General features: G+C 44.4%; 1 protein-coding gene across 2 annotated transcripts in view; it reads right to left on the minus strand.

The window, feature by feature from the left end:
* Positions 1–22,587, minus strand: part of LOC119161312 (uncharacterized) — a 43,335-nt gene that overhangs the window by 7,282 nt on the left and 13,466 nt on the right. For both annotated transcript variants that reach the window (XM_037413718.2, XM_075879500.1), the window contains exons 2-4: positions 20,412–20,536; positions 11,176–11,361; positions 5,828–6,083 (exon numbers count right to left, since the gene is read on the minus strand). In XM_037413718.2, the coding sequence (XP_037269615.2) occupies positions 5,828–6,083; positions 11,176–11,361; positions 20,412–20,536 (567 nt within the window). The remainder of the gene's footprint in view (positions 1–5,827; positions 6,084–11,175; positions 11,362–20,411; positions 20,537–22,587) is intronic.

Raw genomic sequence — 22,587 nt, forward strand, 5'->3', positions numbered from 1 at the left:
CTGTTATAGTAGCAAAGCTCCGTACGTGGAAAAGTAGCGGCACTCATCCACAACACCCTCGCTGCACTGTCCACCTCTTCCCTTATCACCCCATTTTTCACGGCGTCACTTTATGCATGTCGCGTGTTTGTTATCGCGCGATAACCCTGTTTTCTGAGATTCGGAAACCGTCGTCCACGTGCCGGGTGTGCTTTGCGGAGTTTGCCAGCAGTCCGCTACAGCCCTCAGTCCGGCGAGCCATCCATCGGCCTGCCGCAAACGAGAACATAATCGGTCCAAGCGCTCTCTAAGCGGCGTTCACTCACCCTAAAGTATTCTTGCGATGGTGTTGGTGCATATTCTCGAATATAATAAAAGAAATAAAGCATTTCGGTTCGAAAGAGGGATGTAACCCAATAAATCTGCATGGCAAGCGGGTGTTCTACCACTGACCTACGTGATTGCTTGACACTGCTATGGAAAAAACTACATGAAAGTTATGCAGCCGCAGGAGTCTGCTTAGCGCATGTAATATTGCGTGGTAGTATTTCAGAATCACATCAGGCGTCAAAACAAGTTAACTGTGCAACGGCTGGGTGGTTTCAAGCTGCCAACCTGCCACATATATCGTGCAGCTACGCAAGCGCATGTGGCACCTTACGGACGAGTAATGCGTACTTTGCCAATCAGCAAAACAAGAACTATGGCATATTTCGCACTTAACTGTACTTCCGGTAAACATTCAAGGTTAATAATACGCGGCTAATATTACAGGGTCAAGAATTTGCAAGACGCTTGGCGCTGCATACTGACATATTATCGACATATTGTCTAGAGGCGTACGTATAAGTTTTAAAAAGATTCATTGGACATTTTTTCATCACTGCCCCACGATGTCCGTGACAGAACCTCGAGTATATTCATAGCCCTGTTCATGAGATAGTTGGTTTTGTGTCTAAAATTATGCCTCAAATTTGTGTTCAGTTTTCGCAGCCACTGACCGACCGATAAGGTTCCAGTAATTATCTACAAGAGACTTGAATTCGTGTTTTTCAAGGTGGTGTTGGGGGGTATGTACAGAGAGCAGATTGTGACAGGTTTATTCAATAGAAATGCTCGAAGAGCAGGTGCCTTTATAGTTGTTTGTAGTGGTATATGGGCACATGTTACTCCTTAATTAACAATAATGGCTACACCGGCCGACGGCGCCACAGCATGATCTCTACATGTCCTTTCGGAACATAGAGTATCGACGCAAAAAATTTGTTTTTGCATCAGTGCGTTTCCTGTACACACAGCCCTTTTGGTGAATGTTTATGTACAAGTTCTTAGACATCGTCGAGGTTTTGAAGCAGTCCTCTGTCGTTCCATTGTAAACTGCGGTTGTGCTAGCCCCCACGCACCACTTCAGCATATATGTGCTTCCTACAAAATGTGGAGAGATACGCTGCCTCGCTGCACGGAAAGATGTGCAGTTTGATTTTAAATGCAAAGCATTTTTAGCGAACTTGGGAGACTTTCGCCGTATCTATCTCTATCTATCTCGCCGCCTACGACTTATAGCTCTCTCGGCCGTTCCGATAATGCGATCCAAACCAAAATTGGTATGGCATAACATGACTCTATGATGAGCATAAGTGACTAGTAAAAAGATGAATATCATGACATCTATGTCATGATTTACTTGTCATCGCATTGCTTCTCTTGCATTCTCATGACATATTGCAAAACTGGTATGGTATGAAATGACTGCATTGCAAACATAAGTGACAGGCCCTAATGTGGAAATCATGACATGCATGTCTAGTAAGTCATGACAACGCGCCACGCTCCCGGTGTGCTCGTGCTCGTTTCACCAGCTTCACATATATCAAATCTGGTACTACCTAACGGGAATGCACAACGAAGATAAATGATACGTTCAAAGATGATACTCATCATATGCGTTTCATGAAAACATAAAACATGGATACATGCTACACTCATAGCGCGCTCGCGGACGTCTCGCTAGCTTCTTACATGAATTTGGTGTTGCGTGACGTGAATGGCGACGAAGTATTTATTTATTTATTTATTTATTTATTTATTTTACCCTCAGGGTCAAATTACATTACAGAGGGGGGGGGGGGGGGGTTGTTTACAAAAAAAAGATTCAAATGAACAAAAAGCAGTGAATACGGTTAGACCGTACAAATAAATCTCTTGAAGTACGATGTCTGATAATACAATATATAATAATACACGGTAGCTAATACAACGCGGAACCTAATTATGCAATGTTAGCTATTGCGACAAAAAACTTATTCCAGAGTGTTAGCTTATGAATCACGGGACAAGTTGTTATCGCTAATAGAAACAATGTCAGCGGGAAGTCTGTTCCACACATTTGATGTGCAGGGTGTTGCATGAAACGATGCCTACATGTGATGGTGGTCAATGCGGCGGGTAATGTGCTGTGAACGAAGAAGTAGTTGGTCATGCAAGATGGGATGGTGGTATATCTTGTGAAATAGTGTTAAACGGGAAACTTTTCTGTGAGATGTTGAGGAAGAGAGTGCAAGAGAAGTTTTCATGGTTGAAATACTCATGGTTCTGTTATAATTAGACAATATAAAACGAACGGAGCCATTCTGAACAAGTTCAAGGGAAGTTACCAGATTATTATAGGTGTGGTCCCACACGGCTGTAACATATAATAGTTTAGGGCATACTAGTGTTTTATGAAGCAGCAGTTTTAAGCCATGTGGAGCGTTAAAAAAGTTACTTCGTAAATCGCCAAGCATGCGGTTAGCATTGTTAATATTATATTCAATACGAGGTGACCAGTTGGGTTTGTTGCTATGTGAATACCTAGATATTTGTCGCAGTTAACAGAATCCAAAAGAATGTTATTGAGATAGTAAACCCGTGAAGTAGTGCAAGTTCTTTATACACGCAAGATTTTACATATTTTTAATGTTTAGTTCCATTAGCCATTTTTCACGCCAGTTATATATAGCGTTAACGTCAGACTCCAATATATTAATGTCATTATCGCTATTAATTTCTCGAAAAGTAACACAGTCGTCAGCAAATAGTTGAATTTTCGATGATACAACTGATGACAGGTTATCAATATAAATGAAGAACAACAGGGGGCCTAATACGGGCCCTTGTGGAACACCAGAATGAATTTTGCGAAAAGAAGAATTATGACCGTTTGCAGTAACGAATTGTGATCTGTTAGTGAGAAAGAACTCAACCCACATTAGTAGATTACCGTCAAGATTTAGTTGGTGTAGTGTTTGAAGCAGCACTCTATGGCAAACATTGTCAAAAGCTTTTAAAAAATCTAGAAAAATACAGCCGGCATGGGGTTATCAAGGATTTGATGTAAGTCATGGTGAATGATACAAGCTGTGTTGCACATCGGTATGTTTTACTGAAGCCATGTTGTGCTGACGTGAAAAATAAATTTGATTCTAAAAGTTGACTATGCTCATAAATTTTATATACTTGAGGATCTTACAACAAATACTAGTTAAAGAATTGGGACGATAATTGTTCGAAGAGTGTTTATTACGAGATCTATGTGGAGTGCAATGATTTCCCGATTTTCCATTGACTCGGAATACTACAAGTATTTAGTGACAGTTGGAAAATTTTAGTAAGTATAATGGAAAGTGCAAGCGCTAGTACTTTCCAGAAATTCGGCGTTAATAACATCATAACCAGGAGATGGATCACTCCTACGTGATTCAATGAGGCGTACAACTCCAAGATTTTCAACAATCACGGATGACATGGGAAAATAATTGTGTAAAGCCGGACTAGGTAAATCATTACGGCTATCTGCGGACAAGTTTTTGATAGAAGAATCGTTAGGAACAGCAGCGCAATGGGCTTCACTAATTTCGTTACCAGATGAGTCAATCAAAGAAATATAGTTGTCGGTTGGGGGTTAATACCTCGCCAGAATGTTTTTGCATTAGTTCGCAACATAGACGGCAAAACTTGAGTGAGAAGTTGGCTTAAGCGAATTTCAGTGCAGATATGTAAATGGATGATGCAGATCTATTGGCAGCCAAGCGTGGGTGGTTAGTAGGTAAACACCTTGCTGCACGATAAAAACCTTCCTTTCGGTTAGATAAGCGTTTGATGTAAGCGTTGTGCCGTGGCGCACGCGCATTAGATGTGATGGTAAGGCAAGGGATATACTGACTAGTTAGTCGTTCAACTTCAGCTGCAAACATATCTCAGTTAGACTGCACTAAACGGGTATCAAAACTGCTTACAAATGTGTCTACGAAAGTTGCTGGTTCACTGTTAATCAAGTCAAAGTTTGCTTTTGTATAGTTCCGTATCGTTTTCTTTTTTATCTCTATTTAGACAGGATGCAAGTATCGAGTTGCTATTTTGATAGGGAGTGTTTTAGATCCCAAGATAAAGATTCAGTCTTTGTGGGATTGTTTTTGTTGTCTATTATCGTTATGCGTTGCATCTGGATGACATTCTCATCCTTCCAGCCTGTCAAGAGTTTTTCTGTAAGATCCATCAGGTCACCACCATCTGACACGACTCCCGTCATAGTGATGGGCTGATCACCGAATGCCTTTAGGTCATCTCTGGCATTTGAAGTATTCTTTCAATTCTGACATGAGGTCACCATTGGCGGTCTTGGCGAGTTTGTAGCCCGCGCCTAGTGGTCAATAAGACACTTGAACACAAGAAAGGCTGAAATGTTTCTTGCCTTCTTTTCTGCACTGTTGGCAGGAATCATGTGGTATTTACGAAAGTTGTCCTTTTTTCGTGGGGAGGAATTCAAAGATTACGTCAGTCCGCCACCTCTATCAGGGACGATCAGTTCGTTGCGGGTTAGGGGATCCCATCATTTGTGTTGCTTATTCGGTGGCCATGTGAGCCGCCCACCACCAAGCCCAACAAAGGGACGTTACGAGACAAGGAGGAAACGTAAGCGCCAACTCTGCATGGTCACTATAACCTGATATAACTACCCAATATTGGATGTTTACACAACGTTAGTCCTAGCCGCCGAGAAACGAGGAAGTAAAAGGAAGTTGGCCGAAAACAGGTAAAATAAAAAGTGAGAGAGAAAGACGAAGATGAGGATTGAGAGAGGCAGGTAAAGGGGACTGCCGACTTCCCCTAGGTGAGACAGCCCAGGGGCGCCGTCAATGTGAAGCAGAGAATAAAGAAATGTGTTGGCTCTGCTGGGGACCTTAAAGGTTCTATCACCTGGCATAGGCGCAACCCCCACGATCCCCTTTTCGCCTGGTACGGCTTAGCCACGCACGGCTACGCGTGAAAAGAGATCACCCCCCCCCCTCCCGTTAGCCCGGGTTCGTGGTGTCGCTACACACCAAACGGGGGCAACTACGGTCGATTTCACTAGGCATATTACTTGAAAATGAAGTACAAATTTCTTTAAAAACTTTCCCACTAATATTTCAAGAACGCGAGTTGGTGGATAAAGTGGCCAGCAGTTTCGAGCAATCTTCAAGTTGCGAGCACGCACGCGCCAATAGTGGCACCTGATTCCTCTATCTGACGTCACACGTGAGAGGGCTCCACTCAAAAATCTCACAGCAAATATCTCTCTTCCACGCCATACCGGAAGTAAACTGCGCTTATATACACGATGTTCTGCAGAATATACAACGCCGCCATTAATAGGTCATTGTGGATGGCATGTCAAAAGGTTAGTGTTAGTGGCATCAAATACATTCACGTCTACATGAATAAGCTCACATGTAGCACAGGAATAAAAAGTAACGGAGTTGGTGGATAAAAAAAGGTAAGAAAGTTTGATAGCTGTACAATGCGCAATTGAACCTGCTGAAGTACTTACTTGGACTGGAGGTATTTATGACACCTGTGAGGAAAGACTCGAAGTCGTTGGTGCCGTCTTTCAAAGCTTTTGTGGGTATCCGTTCAAGAACTCTGTCCAGAAATCGTTGGTTTTCCTCCTTGCTGTAAGTTGCCAGGTCACACCGTTGTGATGACCCCATGTTACATGGCTCAGAGAGCGTGAAGAGATTGTCCGTCTCGCAAGTCGACTCGTCCAGGCCCTGCGACGCGGTGTGGCCCGAAACGTCTGCTGTCAGCTGCAAAACATTATCAGTAAATGTTTTGCACATGAGTACACAGTTCGAGTTACTCAACTGCAGTATATCGCACAACTATATTGGTAAGCTCTCATTACAGGATTTTCCCCCTTGAGTACTATTGTTGCCAACCCCTTTCAAGCGTCACGCACCTTCCAGTGGAGTGAATTGGCGCTACCAAGAAAAATTGGAATAGAAATCACGCGCGACAAAAATTGGCCGACAACAGAAAGAGTTAGTGAAAATTTGTGGACTTCTAAGCTCCGAAACTAAGCTATGATTATCAAGCCGGGCGTCACGCGGCAGTAATCGGTAGGGATGCAATTACGCGGCAGGAATCGAACTTGCCACTTTGGGTTAGCAGCCGAGCACAGTACCTGCTGTAGAAACAGAGCACGGCGTAAGCGCGCATTTATGCAGTTTGCCACCAATCAGAATGCGACCAAGATACAGCAGGCTACCACCTCCATAATCAGCACCGAAATGCCAAATCCATTGACACATCACCTATTTTCAATTAGTCGCACGCTGCCTTGTTCATGGATGTGAAGTTAAGGGACAAGAAGGGAGCAAGTTGTGTCAGACAACAAACGTAAGTTAAAGACTCTTTATAGTCGAAGTCATAAAAAAATACGGTCAGGACATGACGCGAGAAAATAAGATGAGCGCCGGCCAGAAAGTGTTAAAAAATTTGGCCCCGTATCTGCATGTTACAATGCAAATTTTGTCGAAAGACTATAGTATCACGTCTGGAGAGAGTGAACAAGACGTTTATTTGATGTTCTGCGCAAGAAAATCGGTGAATGGTATTCTGGAGGCGCTGCGTTAGAGTGCCTCAAGTGGGCAGCGGAGGCGAACGAATGCATCAAGTCACGCCACACGTGAGACATGAGCGCTACCTGGCAGTTATCTTGGAAAACTAAGCGCGCGGCGTGCACGCCCGTCCCGGAAGCGATAAGGTGTAGAGCCCAAGGCGACGCGTAGGTGCCACCACCGTGTCGTCTTAGCAAAGCGTTGGAAACACTTGCCTTTTCGTGCAAGCTTTGCATTTTCTGCCTTTGTATGCCTTTTCTAGTATGTATGTATGCTTTTTCTAGTAAAAAGACACACATACATAATACTGACATGGTGTTAGAGTGGCTCATATATGCGCAACAATTGCTTTTTAATTGGCAATCGCATAAATATGAACGCTGAACCTTGAGCAATATTGGTGGGCGCTGCGGATGGGGTCGGCCATTCGGGGTATTGTTTGGTGCCTTTTGGGGTATTGTTAAGGGCGTACAAACAGACAATTGTACAGACAGACTAATAGACAGATATACAGACCAAATTTTTGCGTCGAAATTTCGCAACAAAGACTATCGTCTTTAAAAAGTACGCACACACTGGGGGGCTGGCACTTTCCGCGTGCTGCTTACCATTCCCTCGACCTCGCTTTTCTCACTTTCTCCCACGGAGCGTCACTTATTCTCTGCCGCTGACTGAATCGCTCTCTGCGATAGTTTTGCCAGGTCCACTACCTTTTGCGCAACAAACCAAGAATGAGAGCCTGATTTCTCATTTCCTTTTCTTCCTCTTCGCACGGGTGTATGCGGATGTCTCTCACGCCACTTCTCTCCATTTGACGGTGAGGCGGAGAAAAACTTTATTTGAACAAAATAGTTTGGAGTACGCAGCCTCCTGCGCCCCCGCGTGATCCCGCTGCGCTCAAGCGTTCATTTTATGGTGGTCCATAATGCTGGCAGCTCGGTCCGCAGCCACTGTCTGCTCAACTGGGTCCTCTGTATGCAGTTTCTCCCCGTCTTCCTAGGTCTTGAGGTGTTCTAGGGCCTGCGGGGTAGGATCCGCCGAGAAGTGAGAAAGAATCTGTATAGCAGAAGCATGAGGTTCAGGGCAGACAGTACAAGCTGGCGTTAGGAAAATGGGGGGGGGGGGGGATATTGCGATAAAATGAGGAGGAAGTGTGCGTATCTATTGGCGAGAGTGTGTGATCCACCATGACAGCGACGGCTTCATCCCCCACGCAGGCTGCGTCCACCCCTACGGCGTCCGGTTCGGGATCGTATAACATCGGTGCAGAGTTGTAGCGTGAACTTGGTGGCGTTTATTGTGGTGGTTGGAGTGCATGTTACTGGTAAGTGGTGTAATGAGAAATACGCGGTGCAGAGATCTTGGTATGGGGACTCATGCCGGATCATTGGCAGGTATCTGGATTCCAAGAGAATGCAGAATGTGCCATATGGGTCGGTTTGTGTGAAGCGAAGACATTGTGCTTGGCGGTGCGCGTATAGGAGTTCCCCGATAGTGTTGCCTGGCTTAGGAAGCCGATCGATGGGTGAACTTATGGGAAGGTGGACGCCTACTTTGAATTCCCAACAGATGAGGGCAACCAGGGCGTCAGTGTCTCGGTGAGGGAATTCAATGTATTAAAGCAAGCGTCTGGGTACGAATGCAAGAATGAAGTGACATAGGTCACCCTCGTTCATGCCGATGTGGCGGCCCGAGAGACTGCGGATGAGGTGCGAAATCGCTCCTACAACCTGTTTGAGGTTCCGTATTGGGATAGTGTCCTTGCCATGATTTGGATAGTCTTGCCCAATAACCGTAGGGGAGAAGCCTAGAGCAAACAGCGAGCCCATGGGCGCGCGCGCCTCGATATCTGTACTTTTGTAATCGGTTCTTTCGCTGCGCCGGCAATGTCGACAGCATGCACGCGCTGCGTGCCGAGCGGACCTGTCGAAGAGAGCGACAACAGCGCCAGTATGCGTGTACTTTTACACGCTGGATTCCGAAAGCTCTCAACAACCTCAGAGGGAAGTAGAAAGGTTTGATGGGAAGATAACATGACATTCGAAAGTTAGAGGGGATAACACAGCACCAGCAAACACAGGACCGGATAAATTAGAGAGACATGGGAAATTCCTGAAGTGGCCACCGTCAGGATGGCGATCATATTGTTCGTATGCGCTTCCCATGCCCTTAGTGTGGTTTCCGCCACGCTTTTCCAGTGCATTCTGCGCTGCATGAACACGCAAGCGAGATTAATATTGCGCGCCTTCGAGCTGACAGAGTACAAGCTCCCTAGCTTATGCGCAATATAAAGGCATAACATATACGCTATAGGTGCAAAACACTTTCTAAATAGTGTGAAGTACGCCACCATTTGCTTCCACAAAGTATTCCTACAAGACACTGTTCGCCTGCTTATGCAAGTCTTGTTCGCAAAAAACTACTATGGACGCTCGGTTAAGTAGACAGGGCTTCTTCAAAAGTTTAGCCTATCCTTCAGAATAGGTGAGGAGGCTGGGTGAACGATGTCAGAATAGATAAACAGAGCAATCGGAAAGAAGCTTGGAAGAGACACAGTCAAACTCATAAAAAATAAGAAGTGAAGGGTCAAAGTGAGACCTGGGCATGCATTTAAGGGCATTGAAGTATAGAAAAAGCAAAACATCGGTGATACGGATGCCGCGGAGTCATCAAACATATTCATCTCAGCAAGAAGCATGGAAAATAATATTCCACGAAAGAAAGCTGGTGCACTTTGCAGTAAAACTGATAGCTGCGCGAGCTGGTGTGTATCGATATTTTTAACTTTAGTTAGCGCGCACACAACACAGGGGAAAAAGAGAAAGAGTGCATCTTTCTTGTCCCTGTGTTCTGTGCGCGCTAAACAAAGTTAAACATGAGCTGGTGCACGTTTTAGTTCATAGTTGCTCGGGGCCACAGCAACATCATCAACAACTCTTAATAATTTTCAATGAAGTTTTTAGTTGTCAACGATCATACTTGTATATGGCGGATGCAGGCGTGTGAAAGAAAGAACACGATGTGTTGCGACCCGTCCCAGCTAATAGCCTCTTGCAAATCGTAGTAGGCTTTTTCGCTCAACGCCAAAGCACAATGGCAAAGGTGACCAAAAGAGCTCTTTGCGCGCGATTGGTGAAGGCCAGAAAATTTTATAAGCACACGTTATTTCATTATCGTGGTTGTGTTGGAATGTCTTTCGGAAGATTTGTGGCTGTGCTCACCCATTAAGAAGGTCTGTTCCAAATTCCGGAGTCTCCTGAACGAACCGGAGTGTCAGTGGGAGAGCGCGTGCATGACCGCGCTTAGGTTCTCATGCTGAAACGTGATTGCCTTGTCCGCAACAGCAAGGAGCAACGCGTAATCGTACCTGCGCGATAGCTTGCGTTCATATCAAACGTTGCGGGGGTACAAGAGGTTCGCAACAACTGCACTACATTACAGTGTAGGCTAGTGGGCTTTGGCTGGGAGAAGAAAAAAATTGTATCACCACGAAATTCTCACGAGATGGGATTGTATCACCGAGGTTTCATTGCAGAACTGAAAAAAATGATGTCGACGTTTACGGAAAATTGAAAGTTAGCGGTGTATTTTCTGAGCTGGTTGGTACTTTTCTAACAGCAGAATATTGACCACCACGAAATCAAAACCGAAAAAAAAAGAAAAGCAGAGCGTTGCTTCAGAACTCAAAAGCTTCGTTTCGGCGTCGAAATAAACTGTCCATGTTCTTAGGCGGCCCTAGTGCGTTGTCCAATGCTTTCATCCGTACTATGCTTCATTATATTGAGCGTTCAAGCGCAAGCATGAAAGTGCTGGAAGAAAAGCGTATGAAAGGCGAGGAACGGAAGGCAAAGAAGGACAGCACATGTGCACTCTGTGCTCGCACTTACCAAAATTATTTTGTGTGACCTAATTGACATTGAATAAATAAATGCTCGCTTTTAACCTAATAAACGCATGAACAGAGCATTTGCAAAATTTTATACTTATTTTTTTATTATCACGATGCCCTTTTAAGCACTATTATGTTGTAATTTTTTTTTCGTGCGAATGTCATGGAGCGTGCTTGCAATGATAAAGAAAGCTCGAAATTTGAGGGTGGAAAACTCAAGCTGAGTCACACGTCACCAGTAAAGCGCTTTACTTGTGATGAAAAGTGGTAGCCTAATCATTACGTAGAGAAGTCGGTCAGTATGTATACAGGCTGCGGTAAGCTCTCAATTCAATCGCATCGGATGCAAAAATTCACCTCAGTGGTCACAGGGCAAGATGTGCTTCTCACCTTCTTTCTTAAGGGTAGTCTGCGTGAGTAGAGTAGAGGCGGCGGCGTAGCCGTGCCGATTCCCGACAGCTCGAGATCCCCTAGAAAGGAGTCTAACGAGAGTGACCGGGCTCGAAGCAAGCAGGTAGTGTCTTCTTTCCGGGTCTCCACTTCCTTGGCTGACGCTTCCTCCGATTCCTCGGCGCACTTACAAAGAACAGGAACGATATGTTATTGCCCCATTCCACTGGTAAACTTCAGAGTTGACATAAATAAATCACGAGATTTCACGTGCCGGAACCACGATTAGATTACGAGACCCGCACAGTAACGAAGTGAACCCGAATGAAGTTTTGGCCAGCTGGGGTTCTTTAACCTACACCTAGTAGATCTAAATACGCGGGTGTTTTGCATTTCATTCGTATAGAAATGCAGCACTGACGCCATCGCGATTAGCCGAGTAATCTCATAGCCATCAAGCCACCTCCTCGCGAGACAAAGAGGTGACCCTCGGCCAACTCAAAACGAGCATTTTCTCTAATCGCTGCATATAAATAAATCTAACCATGAGCACTGCGCACTCTGCACTTGCAGCGGTAGCGCGCCAATCACTTTCACTGCTACAGCGGATTCCGCCATAGCAGGGATTATTATTATTACTTTGTTGCATTATTATTACTTTACCTGGTCTTGGCCCTGCATGCAGTCGTTCCACAACAGAGCTGTGGCACGATGACCTCTGCGACGGGTCACCCAAAGTGACTGAGATCGTTATATATAAACCTCGGACTTGTTCTAAGCACTCTTATTTTACTTTTATGTATGACAATAGTATGAAGAGGCTCTCTCTCTGTCTCTCTTATACAGGAAATTTACTGCAACAAGTAACTCTGTCATGTAGACGGTGCAAAAAGGAAGCAGGACAATTTTGTAGCCACAACAAATAACTGCACCGTGCATGTGACTATGCGTCAAGCAGCGTCCTACAGTGCCCCATAAGTGTACTGACTACCACCTCCCCGCGCCCCACAAATTTTGAAAAGCAGTGAGCAGTGCCGTGTGCTCTGGCTGGCCATTGTTATCCACGTACTACCGGCACCTGGCCAATCGCATTCACTTGCATGTTAACGCCATTGTGCAGTATCACTTGTCAAGTTAGCTAATCAGCTGATGTTGGCTAAGTGATGGCTAAAGTCGTTTTACGGTGGCAAAATACGACTTCGGCCGCGTAATGTCGCTGTATACTGATGCCTAGCGCTGAAAAAATGAGGGCTAATGCGTGCCGGTTTGCGATACATTGGTTAGCTGATACAATCAAATTATTTTCACGTACATTGACAATTTCTCAGTATAGTGAGTTTCTGCCAAATACTTTTGCTTCACTGCGGCATCGAATTCAATGCCAAGTAGCAGCGAAGGTGATATACACAGTAAAAAATTTTACACCCAAAAGGGTGTAAAAAGGGTGCTTTTACGAGAAAGCACCCTTTGCAACACCCTTTAACACCCATAAATGGTCGATTGAAAAAAAAGCACCCATTTGTTTGGGTGCTTGCCTCGATAGCACCCTAAAATAGGCTCTAAGGGTGCTTTTGTGCCTGAGAAGGGTGTAGGTGACGATTCATCAGATGGAATATGCAGCATAAGAAGAACACATAATTATAATATTTGGTATTTTACGTCTCAAAAACCTCGATATCATTATGAGGGTCGTCGTAGTGGAAAGCTCTAGAGATTTTGACCATTTGGTGTTCTTTAATGGGCGCTGATATCGCGCAGTGCACAGGCTTCTACCTTTTCGCCTCCATCTGAATTCGACTGCCACGGCCGGCATCGAACCCGCGACCTTCGGATTGGCGGCCGAGCAGCGTAGCTACTGCACGAATATGTGGACCTTGCGTTAAATGACGGCCTAGACTTAGAATGTGTGAAGGTGCTCTCCGAATACAGCAGAATGCCAGCAGAAGCAAATCGCGTTTCATCTATAATGGCAATTAACTGCAATCCACGTTACGAAAGCTCACCTTAGCGTTGGTTATAAGCTACATGTTTGCTGTGGATTATATACAGGAACATAATGTTCGCCCGAGTGTGGGTGTGTGTGCGTGAGCCTGCGCATGTGTTCGCGTGTAAGCGCGATTGTGTGCACACCCGTGCATGTGTGCGTGCGCGTGTATGTGCGAGTCCGTGCTTGTGTTAAGCGTGCCTGTGCACATGTGTACGCCCATGCATGCGTGCGTTTGCGGTCGCGTGTGTGTGTTGCCGTATGTGTGTATACGTGTATGTGTGTGCGCCTGTGAATAAGTATGCGTGTGCATCAGCCCGTGCGCCCTCAAATTTTGTGTGTGTGAGCGGGGGGGGGGGCACTGCTTCTTAGTGTTTAAGGCCCCACACCTGTTCAGACTGGGAGTCTATATGGGAGGTGGCTTAAGAAATGGCGGTGGTCAAGGCACTGTACACTAACTATTCAGTACATGGAAAACAACTGCACATTTTCGTACCTCACCATTGTTTACGAACTTGCTGTGGTAACTGATTAGCTCCGTTGAGGCGCTTCTACGCTCGAAAACGTGGGTTATGACCAATTCACACGGAAAGCTGTCACTGCACTTATGTACAACCATCGTTTATATTAACAACGTTTAACAAGAACGTGCACTGCCTTTGCTACAGGTGCTTAGCTAGCTCATTGGGCAATCATATAGAATTATGTGCTGATCATGTGGTCAGCAAAAAGTTTGTTATAACAACCTCGGCACGTTTCGTGGTGCATGACAAGCCTTCTAAACATCCGCTACTGTGGATTAATTTGTTCCAGCTTCGACTACGCATTCAGTGTTTGAGGCACCGTACGCGGAATCGCCTGACACAGACAATGCAAAAAGAAATTTCTCTGGAAAAAGGTGTAGCGATGCTCTCCCGCTAATGCCACCGAGGACGAAATAATTATTGTTTCTGGCCATTCCATGGTGCACTTTGTTTTGCGCAAGTTTTGCTTCACTATTTTTCGCCCACTGCAATCGCATTCCGTCAAAATACTCAAAGAACCCGAGGCTGGTAAATAACCTGCGTCGCTGTGCGACTGGCTGGAAGGAGAGTGGCCGTTTACAAGGAGTCATTCCGCGTTGAACGGCCGTCCGCCGTATGCGCCATAGCGTTTGCCTTTCGGCGCCGTCTTGGCGGGTTTGCCGCTCCTCCCCCCCCCCGCTCAACCCGGCCAGCGTTGCTCCCACAACGGCGGCGTAGATAAGCGAATAGTTGCGTCACCGAACACCTGCGTAGAAAGCTGCGGCGCCGCTGCCAGTGCCTCCTCCTTCTCTCTCTCAGTGTTGCCCTCTCTGTCTCATCAGTCTTTCAAATGCGTTGCGTTGGTCGGGGGTCTTGGTCGCTGTGTGTGTTCTAGCGAACAGGCGCATATTCAATGGTGGTCACGCATGACACCGTGTTCGAAGTGACGCTCGGATTAAGGAATATTCATGGAGTGGCGGACACGGACAACGTGGGCCTGTTAACGGTGAGTGTATGTTTTCGTAGGTAGTAATCATACAGCGCTAGCTTGGCGCCTGCAGCAGCTCTGCCGAAGTAGGCTGCCAGCCATTTACAACAGCATGCGTTCGCGGGCCTGTTGCAGATGCCCGATTAAGCGTGTGACTTAACGAGTTCACACTGCTATGCGCGATGTTGTGTAAGTGCCTGCATCACTCATACAGTGAGTGATGTGATCACTTAACAAGGGCGGGATGAGTTGCTGATCGCACATTGTCTCTACACTGCACAAAGTGATTGATATTGTTTTAAGATGTGCTTTGGGCTGCATCGTAATAACATTTCTATTAATACTCAAATGTGCAACGTGCTTCTGTAGGTGTAAGCGCAAAAAAGAAAGAAAAAGCAAAAATTATGTACAGAGGCGCACTGTACGAAATGGCTTTTTTTTTTTTTGCTTAAAGACGGTATAGTTGGAGGTGCTGATATGCCGCGATGCTCCCAGCACGTGCGCCTCGGTCTTTTAAGCTATTTAGGACAAGTGCCACCAGCAACAGGGAAAGATCTAGCAGACTTCCAAAGGCGCGTTGTTGTGGCCATCGCCGTGCGTTGTTTTCCCTCGTTTCTGTTTGCTGTTTTGTGCTTCGCTTTCATCTGCGATAATGTTCGGCGTTATAACAGAATGAGCTATGTGCGGTTGCTCTAGCATAAGTCATGGCTGCTGCAACGTAGTCGGCGTCCGCGCGCGTTGGTGTCGTTCGAGCACTCTTACTTGCGTGATTGTGTTTAACTGAGTATTTAGGCACGGGTTACGTTTGTAAATCTCGTAGTCAATAATCGCTAATAGCATGCCCCTGATTGCCATCAGAGGATGGGCTTGGTTGTCGAAATATGCCAGACGCTTTTTCTGAAAGCAAGCTTTGAATTTTTTTTAAAAAAGAAGTACTTTCATACGTGCTAGGCAGTGCCTATTGCAGGCCCGCAACTCTTTAAAAACTGGACGAGCTATCACATCTTTTATCAAATTACAATGAATAAAGATGATTGAATTATAGATGACGAATTTCTGTGCTAGATTAGGTGCACAAAACACATGTTCGCAGCCCTACGTCTAGAAAGCAGGCAAATAGAAAGCACAGCGTCAAATTTGAATTAGATTCCATTGACGGAGCGTCTTGTGAGGGTAGAAAGAACGAGAATATTGTTCATTTTTGATGCCCTTATAGAGCAGTCAGAATTGCAGTGATTGGTGACGTAACAATTCCTCAGGTTGTTAGAGGCGTGATTGAAGTCAGTAAATCTTTTACTTTTTTTTGCTGACCTCTTGGCTAGTGCCACGCCCAAGATCATTTGTTCTCATGTAAAAGAGAAAGCAGAGATGTCTTCACTGTTTGTACATGAAGAGGTAAGTTTCTTGTGCGTTTTGATTAATGTTACATGTTCTAAACGTTGTATTTTAAGAATTGTTTTTCACACTGGCTCACTACCCTAGAAGGAATTTGATTCTTAAGTGAGTTCAGGCTTTCGTAAGTGCCATTTTTGAGCTGTAGTCTTACACTTCACCTCGTTTCGGGAATTCGCTGTATGCTGGAAAACTCTTATCTTTATCATACGAAATTATTGGAATGTATGGGTTGTATGCTTCGAGTTCAGTGTAATGTCAATTACACGCCATTTCGAAGGATACACACTACACATTCTTTATATATGGTGCTGCCAGAACAGCACGAAAATTTTTTTATGAGAAGTCATATTTGCTCTTATTACAGGATGAGAGGGTGCCGCTGACGTCCTGCGTCCCTGGACCCAGCCTAGAGCAACCCTACTTCCTGAACCTCCACATGGATAACCGAAAAATCTTCCGTGTCAGTAATGACGAAGAAGGAAGGAGTGACAGCACTGATGAGTTGATTTTTTTTTTTATTTTCAACATTGTCTACGGCCGCAAGGCCTTTAACAACCACCGTGATTGAGCGGCTTTTTCTCGGCGTGAGTTTGGAGTTTATCAAAGAAGTTGTTCAGGCAGTACGACGCTGAAAATTTTAGTGTCACAATGCCTGAACAACGTTTTCTAGTGTGGTCATGGTATATGAACAAATATTGTTATTTGTGTAAGTTATTTTGCTTAAATATAGCTGGACCATTCCATGCCAAACGTCCCAGCCACTTTGGCGACCATCTGAATTGTATTTGAAAAAAAAAATGTGCTGACTTACTGCGTTGAAAACAGTGAACTGCTAGAATACTTCAGCGAGAAAAAAAGTTTTGTTCATGTGGCTGGCTTATAACTTCCTGGCATAATGCCGTCTGTGTGCTGTTTGTGGAAAATTTTGTTTTAAAACTACCGCTTATTTTTTCTAAAGCAAATTCGGTCTACCTGTTAAGTAAATGTGCTTCTGTAAGGTATTTGAAGCTCAATAATAATAGTGCAATTTTTTGCCACATTCGCTTCCAAGAATAAAGCCAAAATGTGTTATGTTTGCATTTTTTATTGCAATATTGCACTTTGTATGAATATCTGAGCAGTGAATACTTACTCCACAGAAGGTATATTCTGAGGAAAAAATATCTTTATACCTCTCAAGCTGCTGAAATATACGAGAAAATATCACGAATTTCACAAAATCGTGATTTTTGTCCGTATTGAAATGCAATTTGCTCCATGTTGTGATACAATTAATACTCGTCATTATACCTAAACTGTAAGAAAATGAAATTCTTTTCTGTAATAAAAATCTTATCGCAAAAAGGACAGGAAAGAGCGCTGTCAACTGAATTTTATTGAAGGTGCTACGAGCGTTTTTATACTGAGCACAAGACCAGGGCTCATCTGCAACAACACATGTGTGACCATGACAAAATAATTTTAACCGAGAAAAGAATACTCTTTTTTCAGAAAAGATAAGTGAAGGTGTACTGATGCATTGATCCTTGGCCTTCCTGATAAAGAGTTCTAAAATCTCTCATTTTTCTGCTTGCTTTTTTTTTCAAAAACCGTGTTTTATGAAATCTAGGACTACACTTACATTCTTTACGGTGTCCGGCCAGGCCATGAGACTACTATAGCCCTTCTTAACATTTGAAGCATGCTGTCTTGCTTGATCATTGAAGCATTGCCCAGTTTGTCCTATGTTTACTTTTCCACGTGTTAGCGGTATCTCATACACATTAGATTGGCATTCAGTAAACCTATTCTAGTGACGAATGATGCAAGATTGACTATTCCTGTTGCTGTAAATACATGCACTTTTGAAAGCTTGCAAGGGGTGGAAAACAACAATGTCATATCTGCTGGTTCTTTTCCTAAAATTGTGAGACACCTTATGTACGTAGTACCATGTGACATGCAAAGGTGATTGGTCATTCTCTTTTTCTTTTGGTCCTGTTTCCTTTAACTTTACTTTCTGCAGGAGGGTTTCGCAAACAAGTGTGATGATGCTGTTGGGGTATTGGCTGGTGCTATCAGCCCAGGAGTGCTAAGAATGTTCTGCCTTTTGATAGTGGGCATTCAAAATTAATAGAAAGAGGAATTGATACCACATGTATTCAGGCCATCCTTCAGAAGTCATGTTAGCACAAGGGTGAGGTCAGGCTTAATGACCAGACTAAAAGATGCTGGGTATCCCAACAGAATCTTCACACCCGTTTGCAAAACCCTCCTGCAGAAAGTAAAGTTAAAGAAGACAGGACCAACAAAAAACAATGACCAAAACCTTTGCATGTTATACCACATCACGTGTCTCACAACTAGAAAAATAGCCAGCAGATATGATATTAGCGTGTTGTTTTCCACCCCTTGCAAGCTTTCAAAAGTGTGTGTACTAAACAGCAACAGGAATAGTCAATCTTGCCCCATTCGTCACGAGAATAGGTTTACTTAATGCCAATTTAACGTTTGTAGAAATATTTTTTATCAGGTAAACCAATGATCAGTGCATCACTACACGTTCACTTATCCTTTCCGAGAGGGAGTATTCTTTTCACAGTTAAAATTATTTTGTAGTGCTCACACGTGTCGTCGCGCATGAACACGGTTCTTGTACTCCGTATAAAAGCGCTCGTAGAACATTCATTAAATTCAGTTGACAGTCTGTGCTCTTTCCTGTCCTTTCTGTCTCTTCCTAAACTTGTCGCGCTGTGACTAGCACACAACCACGATGAACCAACTCTCCCAAATTAAGCTCTTGTTACGTAACACGTAGACCGAGTTTCGTATGGAAAGAAGGAGCGGTGCTTTTAAAATATAATTTTTCACATACAACACCTACACGGCATTCCAGAAAGTTCAGAAGGCAGCCACGTGACCAAATATTTTTCCTCTCCTAAATATTCCAGAAGTTCACTATTTTCAATGCAGCACGAGTTTTTCGAATACATTTGAGATGGTTGCCAAAATGGCTGGGACATTTGGCATAAAGTGACCCAGCTGTGTCATTAGCCATAATTATGCATTACCTCTTTTGTTTTTTGTGTGTCCTGACTCAGTTTTGTGTTCGTTTTTAGCATGTTGTGTTTCTGATCATTGTATTGGCTTCTTAAGTATTCGCTAAAGTTATATGTGCAAAAACCCGTATATGTTTGCATGTACATCATTTCTCATAACCAATTGTTATACATCCAGGAATACAAAGCTTAAACCACTGTGATTGTATACATTTGAAAACGCTATCCATATATATTTTTTTGTGCATCACTTCTTGGGAACGATTGTGTACATGAAGGCGTATATAGTGAAATCATGGTGATTGTATATATTTGAAAGAATCATAAGTATATATTTGCCTGTATTTCATTCCTATTAACCGATTGTGTACACGAAGAAGTATTAAACTTGAAACCACTGGGATTGTAGATACTTGAAAAAATTATAGGGATATATTAGCGTGTATTTCATTTGTAGTCTCTATGTACTTGAAGCAGTATACTAAACTGAAACCAGTGTAATTTTATGTTGCAAAGAATTGTCAATAAAGTGAAACTGAAAAAATATAATAAACATTTGAGGTGTTGCATGTGTAGTGTACGTATACATGAACGTATATCTGGTGAAAAAGTTGTGTGGCAGAAGAAAAGTTTGTTTTATTTGCCTATTAAATAAATGCAATATGCAAGGGCAGCAAGGCTTCATTTTCTGTAACGCGCATTATGCATATACACTGAAGTATATATAGATCCAGCACAAGTTCATACACGATTGTACGCGTTTATATTTTTGCCCACACGCAATGAATGGAGCTCGACAGGTGGTGCACCATCGATAATCAGGACCACTTTCTTCAAGTAGTGTTTAATCAGTGCATGCTGATATCTATTGGTGGCAGTATTCGCCACCCCTGCCATGGGCACTCAATACCCTTGTGCACCCTTCTCGCAGCCTCCTCAGAGGGTGCTAAAAAAGTGATGGACATCGAAGGCACCCTTCCTTAAGGGTGTTTTTTTAACACCCTACAGTTTTTTTTACATGTACACCCTATTCCAAGGGTGCATGGTAAAGCACCCTTTTTGGAAGGTGCTGAATTAACACCCTTAGGGTGTCATCCACGGGACAAGCTCATTTACACCCTTCTGGGTGTAAAAATTTTTACTGTGTACATTATAAGGGCCACTACTTGGGCAGCCCTAGCGAATCAGACACAATCTAGAGACATATCACGCTAAATAATGGCTAAGCTGTACAAATCTGCGTCCCTCAGGCAGTGACGACTAATGTCTTACACAGCTTTGAAAGTCACGCATGTTCAAGTGACGATGAGTACGCCATGAGCACGTACCTTTATTTGCCGCACATATTCCCAAACATCGAACTTGTCGGTGTTCGAGGAAGGACCCCGTCCTGCATGCCCGCCGTGGTCGTCCATTTTGCCGTTGTCGTCACTGAGGCCACCCATTTCGTTAACTGCGCATAAATTATTTTAAGAACATGCTTATCTGGAAAAATTTACCAGTCACAAACGGCAGTTAAGGGCCGTTCCACGAGCTTCGCGCGCACAGCCGCAACGCACGTGCCGGGACTCCTACTGCACGCAAGCGGCGACAAATAAGCCAATAGGCGACGCACTTTCACCCTCCGCAACACGCATATATTTTGCATATGCATCGCATACTAGAAAACGCATACATAAGTAATTTTAAGGACCGCCGCGCTTATCACGCTGCTCTTACCATGCAACGCTTGCACGAAACGGGGAGTGTTTCCAACGCTTTGCTAAGACGAGATGGTGGTGGCACCTACCCATCACCTCTGAGACGGGCGCGCACGGCCACGCGCTTTGTTTTCCAAAAGAAACTGCCAGATGGCACTCATGTCTCACGTGTGACGTGACTTGGTGCGCTCGTTCGCTTCCGCTACACGCTGGAGGCACTCTAACGCAGCGCCTCCGGAATGCCATTCACTGATTTTCTTGCGCAGACATCAAATAAATGTTCTGATAACTCTCTCCACTAGCAAGACTATCGCCTTTTGACGACATTTGCAGATTACATGCAGATACGGGGCCAATTTTTTAACACGTTTTCATCTAACCACACATGCATACGTTCGTTGTTCTACTGAATTATTGATAGCTAGCTTGCACTGTGAGTGGGTGAATAAACTTTATTTAACCAGCGGATTGAGGCGTGGGCCCTAAGCCGCGCCAGGGGTGGTGGAGAGACCCTGTCTCTCAGTTACCTCCCGTGCTCGCTGGATGGCCCATATTTGATCTGCCCGATCTGAGCTCATCAGCGCGGCTCTCCACCGCGCCCCAACCTGTTCTGGGTATACTGCATTGGCGTCCTGTATCTGTGCGCATTCCCATAAAATGTGCTCTAGGGTGGCGTGTCTCATGCTACATAGCTTACACGAGTCATCGGGGTATAGTTTGAGGTAATGCGATTTAGGTACTTCGGGTTGGGAAATGTTTTAGTTTGAAGTCGCCTTTAGTCAACCTCCTGAGATCTGTTTAATGTGGAGCTAGGTGATGCAAATCTGTGCCTCGACTTTTGGTAGAATTGGATAATGTCGCAGAACCTAAACATTCTGTCCCTCTCCCACCACTCCTCTCCTCCCGGTACCTCATGTGAAGCTCCATCGCGAGTGCGGTAAGTGAGACCTCGCGATACGGGGTGAGCTTCCTCGTTGATGTTGGGAATGGGGCACACACATGGGGTGTGCGCTGGGAACCATAAAATATACCTTCCTTCAAGTTCCTCGGATGATATGAGATATGGTTTGCGAAGGACTATGTTAGTTGCCTAGGGAGATATTTTTCCTTGTCCATAGTTACGGATTACCGACTGCGAGTCGCTGATGACATACCTACACTTTGGTGAAATTATGACCTGTGCTATAGCCACCTCTTCCGCAATTTCTGAATTATCAGAGCGTATGAAGAACGCACTTACGCATTTGCGGTCGGTGTTTATTACTGTCGCAACGTAAGATTTGTGACTAGGGTACTGCGCTGCGTCTACGAACAACGCCTCCTTGTGTCTGCCATAGGCCTTAAGTAGAGTTCTGGCGCGGCTTTCTCTTTTGCCCTGATTAAGTTCGAGGTGCATGTTTTTGGGGACCTGGACCTTTTCTCTGATCACCTTTGGAACCAACACTTTACTTCCTTGTTGCTTATGGCAATTTATCCCCAATTTGTCAAGGATACTCTGTCCTGTGCACGTGCTGGCTAGTCTCTGCAACTGGGCAATCTGTTGCGCTTCTATCAGCTCCTCTAAAGTGTTATGTAAGCCCAGTTGAAACAGTTTTTCGGTGCTGGTGCTATTGAAAAGGCCTAAAGCTTGTTTGTACGCCTTTCGTACAGGTGCACTGATCTTGAGTTTTTTGGCTGTATATCAATTTAGATATGCCGCTACGTATATAATATGACTTATGGCGAATCAAGGATGACGTTAGCCTCTTTCATGCCCTGGTGTTTGTTTGTGACTCTTGATTAGCCGTATTGCGTTGGTGACTTT

This window comes from Rhipicephalus microplus, chromosome X (genome assembly GCF_043290135.1).
Source record: "Rhipicephalus microplus isolate Deutch F79 chromosome X, USDA_Rmic, whole genome shotgun sequence".
Classification (NCBI taxonomy): domain Eukaryota; kingdom Metazoa; phylum Arthropoda; class Arachnida; order Ixodida; family Ixodidae; genus Rhipicephalus; species Rhipicephalus microplus.